The sequence below is a fragment of the Dipodomys spectabilis genome, unplaced genomic scaffold (genome assembly GCF_019054845.1).
Source record: "Dipodomys spectabilis isolate Male_0828 unplaced genomic scaffold, ASM1905484v1 ptg000098l, whole genome shotgun sequence".
NCBI classification, from domain to species: domain Eukaryota; kingdom Metazoa; phylum Chordata; class Mammalia; order Rodentia; family Heteromyidae; genus Dipodomys; species Dipodomys spectabilis.
Window position 1 is genome coordinate 20,708,601 of NW_024870775.1, and position 21,589 is coordinate 20,730,189.

Genomic DNA, 21,589 nt, shown 5'->3' on the forward strand with positions numbered 1-21,589 from the left:
TTTAAGAGAGGCTGCCAACCATTTACTTAGTCACCCACAAATAACATCCTTGGGGTGGAAATCCCAGCTGCATACATTTTACTCTCCTCCCAGTGTTTCATTTTTTCCAAACTTTTTCCTTCCCTCTGTGTGGTTGCCCAGACCAATCCATGAGCTTATTGGCATGTTATGAAACATGGAAACAATTAGAGACCACATTCTAGGGCACAGGAATGACTTGCTAGAGAATCAATGAATGAGGCAGAACTCGAGAGGATTTGGCAAGTCATATGGAAACTATGGAGAAACCCACCAACAGGATCTTATATCACATTCTACAATGGCTTTGCAGTGATCTATATGTTTCAGGCAGCAATAATACTTTACTTTCCAACTCTGCAGCAAGGATTGTTTTTTATATTCTTTTTATCCTTCAGCTCATATAAAATATTCAGCTCATAGTTTTCTTTTCAGGGTTGATAACTGAATATATTCACCATGCAAATACTCTCAAATATTTCTTACCATGGAAAGCCAATTTCATTGATTTATTTTCATTTTTTTATCTTTAAGTAGTTGTATAAAAGAGTTGCATTTAACAAAGCAGTTTATGAATACAATTATTCTAAGTGGAGAATTCTTTCACTGTTGAGGGAGAGTGACCGAATTTGAAAATCAAAGAACATAAATTTTGAAATGACTGTAGTCAGTCCGAAGTCACTTTTAACACTAGTAAGGGCTTCTTCAGCCATTCAAAGACAGAGAACTTAAAGTTCTCTAAAGGCCTCTGAAATTTGTATTACCTGTTCTTCTTTTGAACTTAGCAGGCTTTTATTTCAGTGACCTGTCCTAAGTCAGGAAAGATTACAAACACTGATTTTTAAGCTCAGATCCGAATGAGAGAGTTAAGAGGGCTGGGACCAAACAGTAAGGTAGAAACGGAGGCTAGTTCTAAGTGACAACTTCCTTAGTACCATATGTAAACAATAAAGGGAGTGTGGAGGGAAGGAAAAAGTAAACCAAAAGGAAATGCGGTACTGAGAATGTATCATCTCTAGTGCCAATTATCACTACATGTCACAAAATCTACATTACTCATTATTTTCTTATTGTATTGATTCAAGATAGAATTGCAGTGAAAGTAGCAGCCAGAATGTCATATTATGGTTTATTTGCAGTTGGATTAACAAGTTTTTGGTGCCAGGTTCTGCATTCTGGAGACTATATCCTGGAGAAAAGTAAGTACAAAAGAACTCTGGTCTGAGATCCACTTTCTTCTTGACCAGACTTCATGGCTAGTCTGGACTCAGAATAATGGACAAAATTTATCATATGCAGGGGCTCTGTGAAGTTGCTTGGGATTTGGGAACGGAATCTACAGAGAAACAAGTTTAGTTCACTTGGGAACAAAAGTAGAATTGTTTTGAGGCCAATTGGAGGGGAAAGTGAACTTGTAAATTAGCCAACAACTTGTTAACAAAACAATATTTGAGAACTTGCCCCATTTATTATCTTAGTCAATACCCATATTAACCCAAAAGGGAAGAATATATTTTGAGGGGTTGTGGTATGTGCTTACTGGCATCTTTGTAGGCAGAATAAAGTGGAGTTCTGAGTGAAGACATTTGATTGCCAATCCTTCTATTTAGAACTATGTGTATTCTTGACTGTGCTTTTCTCCAATGGTGGTTATTTCCATTCATTCTAGTCATATGATGCTATTAACCTCACACTATTATTCCATTCCTTTCCTTCTCTATTTCTCACCTTAAATCTGTAGTCACCGGGTATTCTAATATACTTCTCATTCATACAAGTGTTGAGATGCACACTCAAGCACTCACACACACACACACACACACACACACACACACACACACACTTTTTCACATACCATGTGATGAATATTATTTTGAAGACCAGATCCTTAAAATAAATAATGACAATGCAAGAAGCATTAGCCCTTGAGGAGATGATTGGTTTAAACTACCTGGACTACCTTTCTTTATGAGGGAGACTCCAGGCAGCTCCTCAGTGGAGCCAGCCTAGTTCAAATGTCTGCTTTGAAGTTAGCGGCTGGGAATTGAGAATTCACTTGAGTATTCAGGTCAGCCCACAGAACCCACAACATTCCTGAAGTATGGAGCTATAGATTTCAGTAACAACTAACCACTATTTATGACACTATTTTTATAGTGAAATTCAATCCAAATTCTTGTTTGAGAATCCAGAAATGCTTTCCTCTTTCTTCTCGCTTCTCTGGGTAAAAAGAGCAATTGGACAAGGAAAAGGGCAAGGGAGGAGGGTGGAAATAAGGGAGGAAGAAAGACAAACAGATGCAATCATCTGAGACATAAAATGCTTTGTTAAATCTACCCATGACATGTGTACATTCTTACCAAGAATGGGGAACAAAGGGCTTTGGGACTGGGGTCAGCATTTATTTGTACCTTCAGCCTGACAAGGACTGAGGTTCCCCAACTGCCTATTGGCTAATGCAGGTCATCACAAGTTTGGATACAGGCTTCACCACCACAGAATAAAAATCACAGGACAGCATTTTAATTGGTCTCCTTAGGCCATTTAACAAAGGAGAAAGTGAACTTGAGAAAGCAAGGAGTAATTAATGAAGGAAGCAAACAAAGGTTCATTTAGTAACTTCCAAATAAGTTCTGCTGTGTGAGAAGGGGGTGGGGGAGGCAAGGTAGTCTGCAACAGAAAGATAAACTGCAGGTATTTAAGTCACAACGCCTCTGCCAAGAACTGTTCATTACCGTCAGATGTCGTAGTGGCAGTGGGGCCAGTTAGAACTAACTTTATTATTAGAAGCAATTAGGGAGAAAGGGGGCAGAATTTCATTTGGTTATTTCAAAAACAAGTTTCTGTGCAGTTTAATGAAGGCCTGCAGTGTCAAGATAAAAATGTGTGTTTTACTGAAAACAGCCTTTGCAAATGACTGCTTGTTACCAGCTGGTATCTTTAGGCAAAGCAGACCGGGTAGGTTGGATTTACATACATGCCGTAATATAATAGTTCAGCTGTCTCTGCTTCATAGAGAGTGTTAGCAGGCTAGGGAAGCACCTGTGTTCTGGAGCCAGACTGTCTATCTTCAATTCCTATCTCTGACCTTGGTAAACTGAATGACCTCAAATGACCTTCTGCAACTTTCTGGGTCTTGGTGTACATACACCAAGTGAAGATCACAGTCACTGTTATATCTGAGGTTTATTGGGATCCAGGAACATAGTGAAAGAAAGTGCTTGCTATACAAATCAATGATGGACTTATTTATACCCTTTGACAGGGGTTTGAACACAAACTATGAAACAAAGGTTTGTCTTCAGAGTCATCAGTGTTGTCTTATGACCTCATGTTAGACAGTGTTTTACCATCGGTACAGAATTCACACAGGTGAAAACTCTCATTGATTTACTGACCCAGCTGCATGGCACACCATTTCATTTTCCACCTGTGTAGGAGCTTTTACTCTCTTCCCTTTTGTTAGCCTTTTCCTTATAAAGCCTCTGAGCAGCCTTTGCGCTTCCTCACACATATATCTGGGCCAAGAGGCACTACTAGTATTGAGCTTAGAGGAACACTTCAGGATCTCAGAGCTCCTAAGTGAAGAACCGGGTCTTGGCTTCTTTCTCCCTCTCCTTGTTGAGACCATTGTGAAATACACTCTTACTGTGACCTCAAACCCCACTTTGAATGAGCCTATACTTTAGTGACAGACTGTGCCACTAGTTGGTTTCATACCCAAGGTTAAAGATTGATTTTTATCCCATGCTTACAAAACTTGCCCACATACTGAGAAATAAGGCACACTACTTAGGCATTACGTTTTAGTTTTCCATATCAAGAGCATTTTATCAATATGCCATGCACCATAATATTAGACCCATATGACGAATAAAACTCCTTCCTTAAGAAGCAATGACTTGCCATTGAAATCTATTCCTTTCCAGAGAAATGTAAACTAGTGAAATGTCCTCTACACATTTAAGTTTTAAGCCACATCATTTTTTTTCTGGCAGCCCTAAATTAATTTATGTTAATTTTAATAATTTGAACTAACATCCTCTATTATACAATTTTAGATCTTAAACTGCAGATTGTAAGAAAGAAAATGGTGAAAAGCCCATATTGAAGGGAATTTTCCCCCAAATTCTCAGATTCTTGTTCAATGTGAAGTTTAAGAAAAGGTTCAAGTTACTATTTATTTTCTCAAACCATGTCCTTGAATACTACTGACTTTTCCTGACAACTTTCCTAATGTGGGAAAATTTCCTTTTTGAAAGGACTCAGAATTTTTACATTTGGGTTTTTTTTTTTTTGAGACATTGTATTGCTATGTAATACAAACTGGCCTTGAATTTGCAATTCTCCTGTCTTGCTAAATGATGAGATTACATGCAAGCACCACTAACAAGCCATACTTTATAGAGGTGTTTTTGTTGTTTGTTTTGTTTTAGTTCAGGGTTTGAAAATAAGACTACCTTGCTTGCTAGGCAGCTGCTCTACCACATAAGCCGCACACAACCCAGTCCATTCTGCTTTAGTTGTTCTACTTGAATCTTGCATTTTATTTTGCCCAGGGTCAACCTCAGATCACAATCCTGTTACCTATACCTGACCTTACTCAGCTGAGTGGTTGGAATAGGATCTTGTGAACTTTTTCCTAGGCTGATCTTGAATTAGATCCTCTCTTATCGCTGTCCTCTGTCCCCTGGGAGGCATCCACAGGCATTTTATATGCATATATCTTCACTGCACTCACCCCTCCCAGAAGGGTATTAAAAAATGTTTTCATCAGAATTGTTGCTGTTCAGTACAATTAGTGTACAATTAGTGTACATAAAATAAAATTAGAGACTGGTGACATTCTGAAAAGAATACAATAGACAGCACAAAGACTCTATGGAAAAATATTTGAAGGGATGGATACTTATTCTCACCCTGGATCTTTCTTCTAATTTTGTCATCATGACAATCGTGGCACTCCGTTGCTCCCATATCATTCTCCAAAAGTCCCCAAATGTTTCAGGAAGAGATCCCTGTGTTGCAATATAAGCATTTTGCTTCCTGTAGCCATCTATGTAGTTGGCATTCACGTAGTCACTTCCTGGGATGCCTGTAACACAAGGAGTATTATTGAAGTAGGTGGACATATAACAAGAGGAAACAGTTTGGCTATGGCCTAATGCCAATGCTCTGATATTATTCCACACTCTTGTGGAATTTAGAGTCACATTCACATGAGTCACACTATACCGAGGTTTGGATTTTAAACAAGATTAAGAATAGGTCTTACAAGGATCATCTTGTTAAAAAAATGCCACATTCAAAATGTCAAGTCTTTACAATATGATAAGGTAGATTATCAAAAAATGGAAAATACAACAGATGGTTCATAGCATGCCTTTTCTCTCACGGGTCCTCTGTTTTCCCTGTTGCATGAGAAAAAAAATTGTTTGTGAAGGAATAATTCTGGTGACATTCCTCACTCATGTTCTTGCCCATTTCCAGACCAAAAGCAAATAAATGCCCAACTCTGAAAATGTTATATAAAATAGGGTATGCCATAGTTATAATTAACTGAAGATTTAGCTATCAGGTAACATACATATCAACTCTTTTTATTCATCACAACACAGCCATGTGAAAGTCTTGTATTGATTATCCTTTCCCAAAAGAAGCATCAGGTGAAGAGGCAGGAAAAAGAACTTGTTTAGTTCAGTTGCCTAAATTGGTGAGGTTGGGTTTAATCCTAGGCACTCTGTCCGCTTGCTTCATCTCTGTCTTATTCTCTGTAGAGTATTGCTTCCCACTGAAACTCCATGGGTTGCTATAAGTAGCCTATGTACTTCTTTCTGGATTATAAAAATTGTTCTCTACCCACTGTCTCACTTCTATTTTGTCTTCTGTAGCCTTCTCTCCATCCATTTCAGAGACTGTAACTTCATTTCTTTGAACCTAGCAATAGCTTTCTGTCACACTTCAAATAAGACCCAAACTCTAAACAGCATTAAGCTTACAAGGCTTAGTATTTCTCTAGACTCATTCTAGCTTCTATCCTGTAGAGACTGACCTGCTCCCATTAGAAAACATGGCTATTCTAGTTAGAAACACTTCCATTCCTGAACACACTCTGTCTTTTTTCCACCATAAAACACTCACATCTATCCTGATCATGTGGGAAGCCTTGACAGCCCTTTATACTACTTTTATGAGCGGTAATAATATCATTTGCTATTGCTTATCTTGCTTATTGTCTGATTTGAAATGTCTTTTATTCATGTTTTCTAATTCTCCTGACAAAAGGAATAATTTTCCAACATTTAGTAAATAGGAGAGCTCTATTTCTGATTTAAAGCTTAATTTTCCTCTATCTTAATTCCTTTAAGAGCTAGATAAGTAAATTGAGCTTCTTTTAGGGAAGAGAGGCAGAGTGATTGAGGAAATCAAAGCTGTTCAATATGAGAAAGGGACTACATATAAAAGTAACAAAGGAAGATTAGAAGTTGGGGATGAGAGCTGCCCTTAGAGTATGTGAAGATTTATCTTTTCAATTCTGAAGGATTTAAATACAGAGGGAAGAATTCCATTTCTAATTCAAAGAGGCATTCAAATGGTCAGAATAAAACAAACAAACAAAAAAAAGAATAGGTGTTCTTGGAAGGTGATGAGCAATGTGTCCCTAAGGGAAAACAACTACTTTGTAGGGCTAGCAGAGTTTTATGGATGGAAGCACCAGGCCTTTTTTTTACAATCTCTTCTAGCTCTGGGGAAATATGTGTTCTAGAATTAGAGGAAGGGTTTTTTGTTTTGTTTTGTTTTGTTTTTTTGCTATAACAGAACATATGTTCCCAAGCTAAGATTGTTATATTTCACCAATTGCCAGTTACAATTACTTTGACTGCTTTTCTGATTCCAGTTACAAAACTGATCTTCTCAAGAAGAGTAATGGAAGTCAGATGGAACTACTGTGCTTTGAGATGCGTGCCACCAACATTTGCTGAAAAGCTTTCTGAGCAGAAACTGAAATGTGAGGTTGCTTGTAACATTAGTCATCTATTGCAGCTACTCAAGAAGCAGTGGGGCTTCTGGCAGCCCTTTGTTGATAAAGATCTTGTTCTTCCCTGATACCAAATTACTGTGAATTCAGAGGGCAATTTAAATAAAATCCTCTGGTGGCAGCCCCTCAGAAGGGTACAAGGGTACAAGTCTCTCCCTGGGATTGATTCTGAACCTAGAATGGGCCCATTATATAAAAAAAACAATGGGAAAAGCCCATTTTCCGTATTTTAATTTAGTAGTTAACAACATTAAATAATTCATTAATTTTTTTCTTTTTTTATTGTGAAAATGCTGTACAGAGGTGTTACAATTACATGAGCAAGGTAATGAGTACATTTCTTATCAAGCATTGTTGCCTCCTCCTTTGTTTCCCCTTCCCATCTTCCCCCCCCCTCCTCCCCCCCTCCCTGCCCCCCACTCCCAAAGTTTCTCACTAAGGATCTCATTCAGCAGCAGATACACAGAAAACTGTCCAAGAAAATTCAGAATGGAGAAATCTGAGTGAAATGATTTTTTTTAATGCATCAACAGGGCACAGTGCCATTTTCCTCCTTATCAAGGGTAACAAAGTTGTCTGTACAATGCATTTGGGGACAAGGAAGTGGTGAACTGATTTTAAGGGAACAGAATCAGACCCATCCAATCCACTTTACATATTTTTAACAGTCATTGTGTAATGAATTGGGTTCTTAGAGATACTGCTACTCAAATTTGAATATAAAAATTTGGGGAGTGGAGATGAATTGCTACTGAAAAATGGTGGCACTTCCTAGGATATAAAGATAAAAATTCTGCCTAGAGACTACTAGGCACTTGGGAAAAAATTACTACCTCATCAAATGCTTTAAGAATTTAGGCCTTGATATATTGAAGAAAAAAAAAGGAAATTGGAAACAAGAATTTAGTACCCATGGGAGCTAATTTCTAGACTAATATTTACATCCTGAAAATAATAACACAAATGTTGAGGTTTTGTTTCTACTTTGACACTTGTCTATGGGTTTTACCTATACTCATAGTGAAAGCCTCCCTCTAGCCAGATCCTTTATGGCTGGGGCAGAAGGACAGAACAGGCAACTCTCCCACAATCTTTAGCAACTTTCCACAATCCTTAACAATGTGGAAATGTTGAGAGATGCTAAGTTCTACAGAAGCTCTAAGATCTCTTGAGTTCTGTATCCAATAACTTCATAAAACCAGCTCTAGGGAAAGATGAATGAGAAAAATTTAGAAAGGGTGATGGCTTGTCCTTCAAAAAAAAATCAGCCCAAGATTGGATGCTAAACTTAAACAGCAGTCTGTTTCAAATTGATGAAATCCCAGTTTGCAAAGTGACATATTTAGAAAAGTTTGTCAACTAATCCTGTGAAAATATGCAATATGCTGAATTCCTGAATGCTTAAGTGCTATGAAGAAATGCTTCCTCAGGAACTCTTCATTGGAATTTCTCAGGTCTAGGAGGTTAAATCTACAAAATTTTGATTTTGTGGATAACCTTATCAGTGTAATGCATGTTTGTTTATTTAATTTTCAGCTCCCTGTTTTATCCAAACAGTGGCTTGCATTTGTTAAAGTGACACTAAACGTGTCAGAGTCAATTGGATTGCCTTAGGATTCTGATGATGGAAATCTGACATAAAATCTAGGACAAAGTATGCATAGTTAAGATCAATTAATTTCTTTCTTTAGTTCTTAGGGCCCAAAAGACCTCATTTCAATTCTCTAATAACAGTGATCAGGTCAAGTTTTTCCTTTGTTATGTTTATGTTTCATTTTTGGCAGGGGGAGACATTACTAAAATAATAGAAATGTGACAAAGACGCTCGTAATTGGCATGGGCTAGTAATTGGCATACTCTTAAGACATTGGCCCTGCTGTCAGAATTGTGTCTTTAAGTCAGTTATTCTTCATACTATTCAGGAAAAACAGTGGCTCTTTCCCAATTTACTCCATTTATAAAAATGAGGTTTTCATGATTTCCCATGTATTGTTTCACGGATATTCTCCAGTCAATAACAGCCATGGAAATGGTTCCAACACCAAAAATAGTTGGTTCTTCTTAAAGTCTTACACATGACAATCCTGATCTAGTTTTCAACTGCATATCACACAACATGCTCCATTCTCGTGTCTCAGCTTGTATCATCACTTAACGAACTATGCTTATTTGAAACACTGAAAATCATTATTTCATGCTCAAGACTGAGTCTTTGTGTTTGGAGCTCACTAGTCTGGGAGAGTAAACTCAAGCCACAAAAGAAAGAGAGATTGTGATAAGGTGAATTAATGGCAGAGCTTTCTCTGTTCTTCAGGTACAGCAGGCTATGCCAAACAACTGTTTAGGCAATATTCAGTGAGTTGTACATGCTCTTTCCATTTGCTATAAGCTACTAGTCAGAGTTTTCTCAGCAGAATAATAAGCCTTAGAATGGACTCTGGACTCAGCCATTCACTTAATTGGTCCAGAAGGTTTTTGGGAGGCTACTGTGGGTTTAAATGCAAGGGCAGCATCCATTTTCCTCATCTAAGTTTGAACTGCAGAATTCAGGGCTTCCAAACATTGCTTGTGGGTATGCATGTATCAGTAGGAGGGGAAATCCTGGAAAGGTGAAACTATTCCATTCGAAAGAATGCTTGTGATGAATGACTAATTATCGAGGAATGCTTTTTGAGGAATGCTTGAAAACAGGATACAATGTCCAGGAATGTACTATCGGAACTGTTTAGTCATGGCAACATTAAAAGTAAGGTATTTTTCCCCACTGATTTGAGGAAGGCTTGGATGAAGCTTTCTTCTAAGCAACAATATTAACAATAAGAACACTCAATTTACTGTGGAATAAACATTTTGGTCACATGATAATCTGACCCCCTAAAGATTCCCTTACTCTTTGTGATAATGAAAAGTCTATATTAAATCCTGCCTTGATGTTAGCAGGACCCTGAGTAGTAGATAAATTATTTTGTAATTGTGAAAAAATTAAGGACAAGAGAGAGGCTCACACTTGGTATTACAGCGTGTATGTAGGGAAAATCACCTGTGAATTTTAGTGTCTAGGGACAATACCAAATTTAAAGAAAGTAATCAAGAAACCAGGACCCTGTCCAGGATTGCAGGTAGTTTGCTCTTTGACATTTGCCCATTCCACTTCTCCAGACTTGTGATTGTTTATCTGTTGAACAAATTGAGTCTTTTAAGTCTTTTTGAGTCCTAAAATGTCACATTCTGGTATTTGTTCAACCTTCTTGGATTTGGAAATTTCTGCAATTATTTAAAAATAAATAGAGAGGTTTGCTGTCTCTCTGATTAGTTAGGAACACATTCTGATCTTCTTACAAACTGTTTCCTCTTGCTTCTACATCTAATGTGCTGAGATGGGATTTTTGAGTGAAATTGATACTTCAAATCTTGAGTTGAAGCTGGTTGGGTTAAAAACTAGGAGAATTGGAGGCACGAGGTTGTTAGGCAATTCATGGAAAGCAGCTCTCTACCCAGAGTTTAGAAAGTGAGGGTGAGTTTGAGACAGCCATGGATGGAAGGCAGAATACTAGGAGAGAGAGCCACCTTATATACCCAGTGCTTTGACTTGCTCCATCTCACAATGTGACTCCAAAACTCAGGTGCAGTCATTTCCTTTAAGTGAATCCTTAATGAAGTGAAGGTTGGGTTTAAAAAGGAATTGTTCTTTGATAAAACAATTAATTCTCTGTTGTAAGACTCAGATCAAATACAACCTAGCTACTAAACCTAATACCTAAATACAACTTAATACCTACATGTTACCTTTTATTGTAGGCCCTCCCCAACTCTAACATATAAGTAACAACCAAAACTCCCAAAATAAATTGCTGTTTAAGACCCAAATTGCAATTTTCATAAATCTGCAATACAGAAAAAATATTTACTTTGCTGACATTAGCTAAGCCAGAAATTGGAGAAACAAAAGTCAATAATCATTTACAAGTCAAGTTATTTAATTCCAAAAGACATACTCCTTCTTTCTCCTTCCTTTGTACATAATAGGCACCCACAGCTGCATCAGGATTGGCAAAATGCAGCACATCAGATGGAACACATCAGAGAAGGCACATGTTTCTTGCAAAGACACAGTACTATAGCATCCCCTGATGTAACTGCAATTTGGCAAATTACCCTGCTCATTTCTACAGAACATATAGCAATTTCTTCAAAAAGATGCCTTGCTCTGTGGGCAGTTTCATCACCACAGTGAACTAGTAGGACAGACCTAACATTCAAAGCATTTGTGAACACAACTGTACCTTCTCATTATTCTATGTTCTCTTGTATAACTTTCTACACCTCTGTACTGCTAGGTGGCTAGACTCAGAGAACTCGAATAGGAGGAAGGGGAGGGTTGAACTGTTTGAATATACATCAAGATTAGCTATACAGGTTAGAGAGTGATCAGCAGCTCTGATAGAAAGAGTCATTTCTAATCACAGAGATATTTGCCCTGAAATAAAGCAAAGCTTATCTACCAATGAGATAATCAGAATGAAGTATGGATATGCCAGTTAACAGTCTGTCTAAAAGAAATGCTCAGATCCTGTCTCTTCATCACTAATAGATGAATAGTATCATCATAAAATCCTCGAGCCAATATTCTTTATAAGTCAAATGAGTGAGTGCATTTGAAATTTCCAAAATGCCACATGGATCTTCTTATTATAATTGATGTAACAAACAGAAATGAAATGAGCCTACTCATTACTAAACACTCTACAGATGAAATGTAATTCCCAAACTGGAAAGCTTCTTTTCCAGATTTTGTATTTTTTCAGAAATATGAATGGAGGAGAGAATTTTTGGTACAATTTCTCAGCCATATACAACCTGTGTATATTCTCACAACAGCGTCATAGCACAGATGATGTCAGTTTTTCCACTGCTTTAGAGAAATGAAGCGTAGACTCATTAAAGTAATCTGCCTAAATGTACAATTGAAATGAGAAAAAAATCCAGTAACTGAATTAAGACAGTAGAGAAAAATTAAACTCAGTCTCAGGACTTTCTGATTTGAACTTTGGTTTCCTGAGGGAAAAAAATAGAGTGAACAACAGTAAGAAAATACAAATAGGCATCCCTTAAATATCTCTTTGTCTTTTCTGGGTTATAGGTTAAAGCAAGAGGTAGGAAGTAGTATATTTTGATATCATGTGCGCAGCTGCATGAAGTAGAAAGATGCCAGTCACACACTCTAATTAGCTCGTTTTTATGAAGACTGCAAATACCCTGTGAAATTGTTCCAAATTTCCAAGGCTAAATCCCATCTAGCTTGCTACTTAAGACAAATTAAGCTATAAAAATATGTCTGTTCACTGTTCCTCAAAAAGAGAGATGCTTTTATGTATTAAAAAATAACTATAAAATAAAAGGATTAAACTGTGCCACACTTGTAAACAATTAACTCGAAAAGTAGAAGACTGAAAATGCAAGAGGAACTATCACATCTGCCTAAACCAGTGACTGCTGTCTTAAATATTTGGGGGAAAATGAACTCGATTCAACCAATGATTGCATGGGATTTATAAAAATAGGATTTTTTTGAACAACGGGGTATATATTCTGTTAAAATTCCTTCAGTATTTTAAACAGAATTTTGAGGGCTAATAAAACAAACACTAAGGTGTCCACAAACTATTCACTAGTGACTGGGAACAGAATAGAGAGAATGGGAGGGGGAGGTCTTCTTTATTGAGGTCATATGAAAAAGGAACATGGCAACTACCGAATACTTTCTTCACAGGGAGAAATTATTTTTATTTTATTTCATTTCAGAGCTTCATATGGAAGGAACATTTCTAGTCACAAGTATTAATATTAGATTCTAGAATGTGGAGCAGATTGTATAAACTTATTTTTCTGGGTTTCTTGTGCTAGTTTGTTTTGTTTTGACTTACTGAAAATAGATCAGATTAGTAGATATGGCCTGAAAAGAAAAAAGGTAACTATTTCACAGCATGCAGATAAAGTTGAAGGGCAGGTTCACATGTGCTGCCAGCTGTTTTAAATGGTTTGGGGGAAAATTGGTAGAATGGGTAAAGAAAGGCTAAGACTCCACAGAACCAGAGGCAAATGGTGAATCAACATCATGGAGAAATATCAGTGGTTTCAGGTGTCTGTTTGTTTGCTTATTTATGTATTAGATTAGATTTAGCTTAGGAAGGGCGAGTTCCTGTAAGCCAATTTCTCATTTTTAAAGGTGCTAAATTTCCCTTCTCACAAGCAATCAAGTTGTTCTAACATCATCTATATTATTTACACTTGGAATTCTTTTGAATTGCTCCTATTATGCAAATCTACCAGCAAAAGATATATTTTGAATTTCCTTTTATAAGAACACATTCTTCTCTGCTGAAATTTGTAATGTTATTATAATCTCTTTTCTATTTATCAAGCTTTGGCGAATATATTTTTGGGCTTCACAGAATACTCCATATATATGTATATATACATATATACATACATATATATATATATATATATATATACATATATGCGTCTTTCTCATTTTTAGATTGTTAATTTTTCCATAGATTAAGTTCAAAAGAACTTCCATCTGAGGAACACTAAAATTCATAGCACTAATAGTAATATGAATAATTCCCAATATTTATTAGATTTTTTCTTGGTACCAGGTACTTTTCTAAGTGTTTCACATACATTAATTGTTTAATCTTTCTACTAGTTGTCAGAGGTAGGAATTGTTAATAATTCCATTGCATAGATGAAGAAACTGAGGCAAGGTAACTAGTTTGAGCAACCTTTACAGAAGCAAGAATTGCCTTGAGAAGTACCATTCTTGAGAAACACCTAGACCTTTCAATGAAGGTACTTTTAAAACAGAGTGGGTGGGCTGGGAAGGTGGCTCAGCAGTAGAGTGCTTGCCTTGCATGCCTGAAGCCCTGGGTTCGATTCCTCAGCACCACATAAGCAAAAAGAAAAAAGCTGGAAGTGGCACTGTGGCTCAAGTGGTAGAGCACTAGCCTTGAGCTGAAAGGTTGAGGGACAGCGCCCAGGCCTAGAGTTCAGGCCCCACAACCAGACCCCCCCAAAAAAATTAAAACAGAGTGGGTGAACATATTTATGTCGCATAACTTTAAATATATTCTTCTTCCCTTATGAAAAAGTCAGCCAGAGACCACTGTGGTCTGACTATGTTCCCTAAAAATTATATATTAAAACATAATGGCTAATGTGATCTTGAAATATGGGGACTTTAGAAATTTGTTAAGTTGTGGGGCAGCACTTTGTGGATGGGATTGGGCTCCTCACAAAGAAGTTAAATGGACTGGGTTTATCCCCCCACCTCTGACCCTTCTGCCACATGAGGATACAGGACTTCTCTCTGAAGCACGATGAGATACCTTTAGGAAGCTGAAGTCCAGGTCTTTACCCGATGTCAAACCTGCTAGAACTTTGATGTTAGACTTTATAGATTTCAGATATGTGAGAAATACATTTGTGTTGTTTATACATTGCCCTGATGGTGGTAATTTATTGTAACAACACAAACAGACTAAGGCACAGACCCCTACTTTACTAAGAATTTAAAAAATCAATTAAAATTAATTAATAAGCACTAGCATTAGAGTACATTAAAGAATGAATATCGTATGTGGTGTTTTTTTTTCCTGTCATTTCTATGTCTGTCATAGATGAAACTATACCTGCTTTGGTGAGATAAGGAAATACCAGACAATAATCCTGTTTTGAATAAACTCTCTGGCTTTAAATTGTGTGTGTGTGTGTGTGTGTGTGTGTGTGTGTGTGTGTTTGTGTGTGTGTGTGTGTGCATGTGTGTGTATCTTCTTGAGGAGTGAATATATTAATGTCCAGGAATTAATATTTATTTTCCTACTACTGTTATTGTTTGCACTCAGGATTTAGAGTGAACATTCGGAATTATGGCACCGCAGAGGGGCATGTACATCAATCTTATCTAAGAAAACAGAATAAAGACACTAAGGTATTTCCAAATGGAGCATAAATGTACAAAGACTTGAGTGTGCATGCACTCCCTGAAATGAGTGTGCAAATTCACCCCGTTAGTGGCCTTTGTTTTGAGTGAATAAGTGTACAGCAAATTCACAAAGGACCTGGCTCTTTCAAAGAGTCACTGTTAACTTCATTAAGTGACGATGTCTAAGGCCATGTAACTGCTTAAAGTAAGATTTAATTTCCAGTCCCATTCTTCTCATGTAGTACTCTTCCCAATGTATATTTAAAAAGTGACACTAAAAAATAACAAACTCACTTGAAATGTACTTAGATGTTGTCGGTTATTTGGAAAAATAAACCTTGACCATAACATAAGAACTCTAGCTCAATGGTTTCTATTCGAAGTGTTTCAAAATTCCAAGACAGTAACCCTAGCCATGATTTTGAATTAGGTATAACATGTATAGACTCAGACATCATGACTTCCAAAGTAATGTGTTTCCCAGTGGCCTACTGGGGAGAAAAGCAGCCTTGAATCCCAGTAATGTATATTTCTATTTTGGGTCTTCCATTTTCTATCTATCAATCATTTTTTTTTAAAAATTGACTGTTCTAGTTTCCTCATGTGTAAATTCAGATGACACTAGCTTTTGAAATTGTGTTTAATAGGTTATACACATAAATTCTATGACATAATGTCACCCATTTCATAGATACCCTCATAATCATACCTAGTATAATTTCTTATCTTCCTGATGAAGGAGAAAAGTAGCATATTAATTTTCTTTTACGTGTAGACCTATCTAAAAGCATTTAAAAGTAAAAACCACCTGGATGCTGGTGGCTCACACCTGTAATTCTAGCTGCTCAGGAGGCTGAGATCTGAAGATCATGGTGCAGAGCCAGCCTGGGAAGGAAAGTCTGTGAGACTCTTATCTACTCAGAAAAGCCAGAAGTGGCGTTGTGGCTCAAATGGTAGAGCACTAGACTTGAATTCAAAAGCTCAGGGACAGTGCTCAGGCCCTGAGTTCAAGCCTGGGACTGGAGATAGATAGATAGATAGATAGATAGATAGATAGATAGATAGATAGATAGATAGATAGATAGATAGATCTTTACCACCATCTCTCTATATAAAAAGATATAAATGGATTTATTAATTATATTCCTGCGAACAGAAATATAATATGGGCAACAGAAAAATTGAATTATGTTTTATAGCAAGACCTTGTCTTTAAAAAATAATGAATACAAAGGATGGGAAGGGGAAACAAAGGAGGAGGCTACAATGCTTGATAAGAAATGTACTCATTATCTTGCCCATGTAATTGTAAACCCTCTGTACAATATTTTCACAATAAAAAGATAAAAGCAATATTTCAACATAAAAATAATGAATACAGTAATTCATTTTGCTCGTCACAAGGTATTATGATAACCTGCCACTACTGGACATTCCTGGGCTTGTACAAAACTGAAGATGCACATGAACAGGGCTGAGCTGACCAGGTCACCTGTCAGGCACGCATGCGCTTGACCTCAGTTCTGCAGTGTATGGCTCTCGTGTATTTGGATCACTGATGACTATGTTACTATTCTAGGTGAGTTATAACATAAAATAGAAAGTGAAATGATGGAATGTGATGTTCATATTATCTATCAGCATAATGCCAAAGAACAGCCTGGTCTATTTTTTAGGCAGAAAGCTAAGTTTGATCTTTTAGGTCCACAGTATGAGACTGAGCAATGGTCATTAACTCTACTTACAGAAAGGTACAGAAAGGTTGGTGACATGGGTGAGGGGAAGCCTTGGAGAAATCACAAAAGCTGGATTCTATCACGAGATAAATTATTTATACATGGGGCTATTCTGAGCCAATTCTTTGTGCTTGTTTTCTCATTGCTAATGGATACCTATTAAGAAAATATTTATACTTCCTATTTATTAGACTTTTATATGTAGTAAATAAAATAACATAAAAACCACTTAAAGGTAACTCTTACAAGTCAAAAATGAAAGAGTTAATAATTGAGAAAATGAATACTTGGAGAAGTCAAGTTTGCTAAGCTCATTAGATTTCTTTGTTTCTTAGCTACTCACTTGTTCACTTTCTGAACAACTTTGGATTTTATAGGATGAAACACATTCTTAGTATTTTTTCTGTATAAAGACAAACACCACCTTTCTGTCTTCATTTGTAAATATTCATCTTAAATAATTAAAATAACTCCTATCACTTCTCTTGTTCAGTAATTACTGTTTTCTCTTAAGAACTGCTTAAACATTGAGGGTATCCCAATTTGCCAATAAATTTGTCAAAAATTTAATTGTGTTTTTATGTTGGTTACCCTATAATTTAACCTTTTTTCATGACTCATTTCAACTGATTCTCTATTTTTCTCAGCATTCATAAAATGAGCATGATTTGGAAAACATGTCATCAAATGACACCTCTCTCCAGAAATTTTATAAGCAAGTTGGTGCCCACAAGTAATTCCTGACTATTTCCCTGTGATATTCCAAATGGAAGAAAGGTAAAAGTTTATTAAACAAAGATAAAGATATCACGAATGGAGACCTCTATCAACTCCTTTGAAAAATCAGATGAAAAAGGATACCAGATTCATTAGGGAAGAATTACAAAAACACCTAAACACCCAAACTAAAACCTTAAGCCTTAATTTAAGTTTTATAAATGTGCATGAAGTCACTTAACATTCTATTATACTGAAAAACCATGGCTCGATATTATGAAAGCTGTTTCTATAAAAAGCCTCAGTTAGTGGCTGGTTGTATGGTTCCAGGTGACAGCATTGTCTCTGGGATAACTGAGATGTGGGTGTTTAAGCTTCAGTGTAAGATAAAATGCTCTTCATTGTTGTAATCTAAATGAAAGCTCTCTACATACCCCATACACTTCTATTAAACGCTTCTAACCTTTTGTGTAAGACTTCAAATGGAAAGACTGGGTTTCTAGGTCAGCTCTAGATTTAGGGTGTATAAGTGAGCACTGAGCTATAAAAGGCAGGTTTTGGTCTGAGTCAAGTGCTTTCACTTCTATATTACAAAAATAGCGTATGAATAAAATGAGCATAAATTTCCAAGTATCATAATAAAGGTACAAGGAGGTATGTTTTGGACTCTCAACATACTTCTCTGTTCAGTGTGAGAAATAGCAGGTTAAGAAAAATAATGACACAGTGGCATAAGTAGAGAAACTGGCAGTGTTATACACCCTAATTCTGAGTGGAAATAACACTATAATACAGAAAAGGCTAGCCAACAGGCTTTCCAGCAGGCAAGATCATGCCAAACATATTCTTATCTTATATTCAAATACATAATATTAAAATAGTTTATTTGTGTAATTTACCTTGCTTTGCTAATGATACAAAAGAGTTCCCTGTGATTTGCTTTTGTCTTTTGGAAGTAATTTAAAAGACAGGATAATAAATTGCTGATTATTTTTTACATTATATTTTATTTTATTTTATAAGTGACAGGATAGTTTATTAGGAAAGGAATGCACTTTTAATAGCTGAAAGTAGGTCATGTCTAGGGCAAGAAGCACAATTATTTTTATCCTAGCACAAGTTTTTGTAGAAGTGTTAAGGGATTAGAACTTGGTTAAGTCTCTCCCTAGACCAACTCACTGCAAAGACTCTTCATTCTCTGTCCATGGAAGTTTAATGAAATACTTTTGACCTCTAAGGCATGCTTTTCTGGCCTGCCTGGGTCAGTTGTGAATCTAATATTCCAGGGACTATTAGTTGACCCACCGTAGGCTGGAATGAAGTCTATTAGTATTTCTTAGAAGGGCTACTAAAAATCAAATCCCATCTAGTGCCATTCCATGACTTGGTGAGACACCTAGGCTGTTTTTCTTTAAGTTGGAAAGTTTACTTACAATTTTCTCTCAGAGAACTTGTGATCTTATCCTTGCTTTTCAGTTCATTTCACATTTTAAAATTGGAAACACAGAGCTAAAATGTAAAACCTATATTCTAATAACACACATATATCAATTGTAGTTTAGAAGGACATCTCAAAAAGAAGCAGTTATCTACTTGACACTATCTTGCCTGAAAGAACAATGGTGAAGCTTGATGAGTTTAATAAATTTTTAGACTATGGGAGACTGCTGACTCTTGAATACTTAGTATATATATAGTTTTCTGAAAAAGAGATTATAATATTTTTCCCACCATCAGAATAAGTTGATCGTGAAAAATCATACAATGTCATTTTGGAGCAAGAGAGCTGTGGATATGAGCTTGCTTAAATGCAAGATTTCCCTAAGATCAGGAGATAAATTTATTGTTAATTTTGGTGCTTACTAGGAAAGTTTTAAAGAGAGTCTTGCTTTCAAATTAAATTTGGGCACTAAAGAAGAGACAGGAAGGACCTGGTCAGAGTTAGGAGATAATGTTTCAGCCATCATAGATTAAAGAATCAGGAAAAAAAAAACTGAGGAAAGAGACATATGAACCAGTATAGATGCAAACATTTAAACCAGAGAGTCCTTAAATAGACTGAGTCTAAAGCTAAAATTACTTAATGCATTTTCAAACATGCAGACACTACAGAGTATTTCTAGACACACAATGATAATGCATGTAATACGAGACAGGAGCTGGCCTATGTTGGCTTGTATGACACTGGAAAATTTTCAGTGGTATTTTAAGGACTTTTCAATCGAATGTGCTACTATAGGCTAAAGCCTTGCAAAATGATGCTCACTGAACATGGACTTCTTGATGCTTCAATACGGCAAATTAATTTATGATGGATATAAGTAACTGAAAACTACTCTCAGAAATCCCTAACCTCAGTATGTTTGAGGAGTAAACCCTCATCATTATTCCCTTAGGAATACAATCATTCCTTTCCTGTAATTGTCAGGTTGCCGAGCAATTCACAGATTTGATATATTGGGCATGTCCAAGAAGCTTAATTTGTATTAATCACCGCATCCCTAACGCCTAAGCTTTGAATTATTCTGAACGCATATCCACATTTATTTACAAATAATTCCCTGCCCTGTTTTAAAATAACCAATGTGTTTATGGGCCTCTTCTGACAATCACCCACTCATTCACAATCATTAATAGCCAACAGTAAAGTCAACCTCAATTTGCTTTCAACACTAAAACAATTATTTTGGTGATTCTTTCTTGGAAGGCAGTATGGTAACATTATTGTTTTGGTACTCTCAATGTATCATTTGGTAACAGAGATACTGGGCTTCAGTAGGGTATGTATTTATATGAGAAAGAAAAAAGTGCCAGTAGGGTATGTATTTATATGAGAAAGAAAAAAGTGCCTGAATCCGAGGTGACTATTTTCACTGGTGTCTATTTTTATTGGCCTAGTTATAGCAATGTCTCATGTGCAGAGTTAAACTTCTGAAAATAGTGATATAAAGAACAGCAGCAAAGCCGGGTGCTGGTGGTTCATGCCTGTAATCGTAGCTACTCTGGAAGCTGAGATCTGAGGATCACGATTCAAAGCCAGCCCAGGCAGGAAATTGGCGAGACTCTTACCTCCAATTAATCACCAGAAAACTGGAAGTGGTGCTGTGGCTCAAGTGTAGAGTACTAGCCTTGAGCTGAAGAGCTAAGGGATAGCACCCAGGCCCAGAATTCAAGCCCCACAACCAACCAAAAAAAAAAAAAAAAAGAACAGCAGCATTTCCTTACCTTCTATTGCTGATAAGAGAACCCGGGAATGATCATATGCAATTACATTTGCATATCTGTTCTTTGGTTTATTTACTTCCAAGTTTGAATGTTCCCATGTGAACTGTTGGCCAGGGTCAATTGACTTTAAAAGAAAAACAGCACACACAAAATCAATACCGGATACTGCAGAATTATAGGCATTTATCCCAAGTAACAAACATGATTTGAAAATAAATTTCTAAAGCCATATTCTATCAACATGATTCTGTGAAGCTGTCATGAAGGATAACATAAAATGATTAATTATAGTAAGAAACAGTAATTGTCACTAACATTGATACAGATGAATAAAAATCAATATAGACGTTCTATTAACATTAGAAAAGCAGGTTTGTATATTTACTTTGTCACTTCCTTCTCTATTGTTCTAGATTATGAGTTATGTTGGCTAGTTATTTCTTTGGGTTCTGTGAACATTATTTTACCTTTATTCCTCTTCCTTAGTTTTTCTTTTTCTTTTTTCTTTTTTTGGGTCCAGTCATGGGGCCTGAACTCTGAGCCTGGGCGCTGTCCCTCAGCTCTTCAGCTCAAGGCTAGCGCTCTACCACTTGAGCCACAGCACCACTTCCGGTATTTTTTTTTTTGCTTATGTGGTGCTGAGGAATCGAACCCAGGGCTTCATGCATGCAAGGCAAGTGCTCTACCCCTGAGCCACCTTCCCAGCCCTTCCCTAGTTTTTCTTATCTAGACCTAAGCTCAGTCCTTAAGTTGACTGGTCTTTCACAGGCTCCACTGAACATGGGCTGTATGGCTGGCTCTATATTATATGCTACATCTTCATGGGAACTTAAGATTATGTCTGTTTATATATATATATATATATAT

General features: G+C 36.6%; 1 protein-coding gene across 11 annotated transcripts in view; it reads right to left on the reverse strand.

Moving 5' to 3' along the window:
* The window catches only part of Ptprd (protein tyrosine phosphatase receptor type D), a 514,161-nt gene that overhangs the window by 59,598 nt on the left and 432,974 nt on the right, over window positions 1-21,589 (reverse strand). For all 11 annotated transcript variants that reach the window (XM_042686894.1, XM_042686896.1, XM_042686890.1 and 8 more), the window contains 2 exons: window positions 20,723-20,846; window positions 4,938-5,113 (listed from right to left, as the gene is read on the reverse strand). In XM_042686894.1, the coding sequence (XP_042542828.1) occupies window positions 4,938-5,113; window positions 20,723-20,846 (300 nt within the window). The remainder of the gene's footprint in view (window positions 1-4,937; window positions 5,114-20,722; window positions 20,847-21,589) is intronic.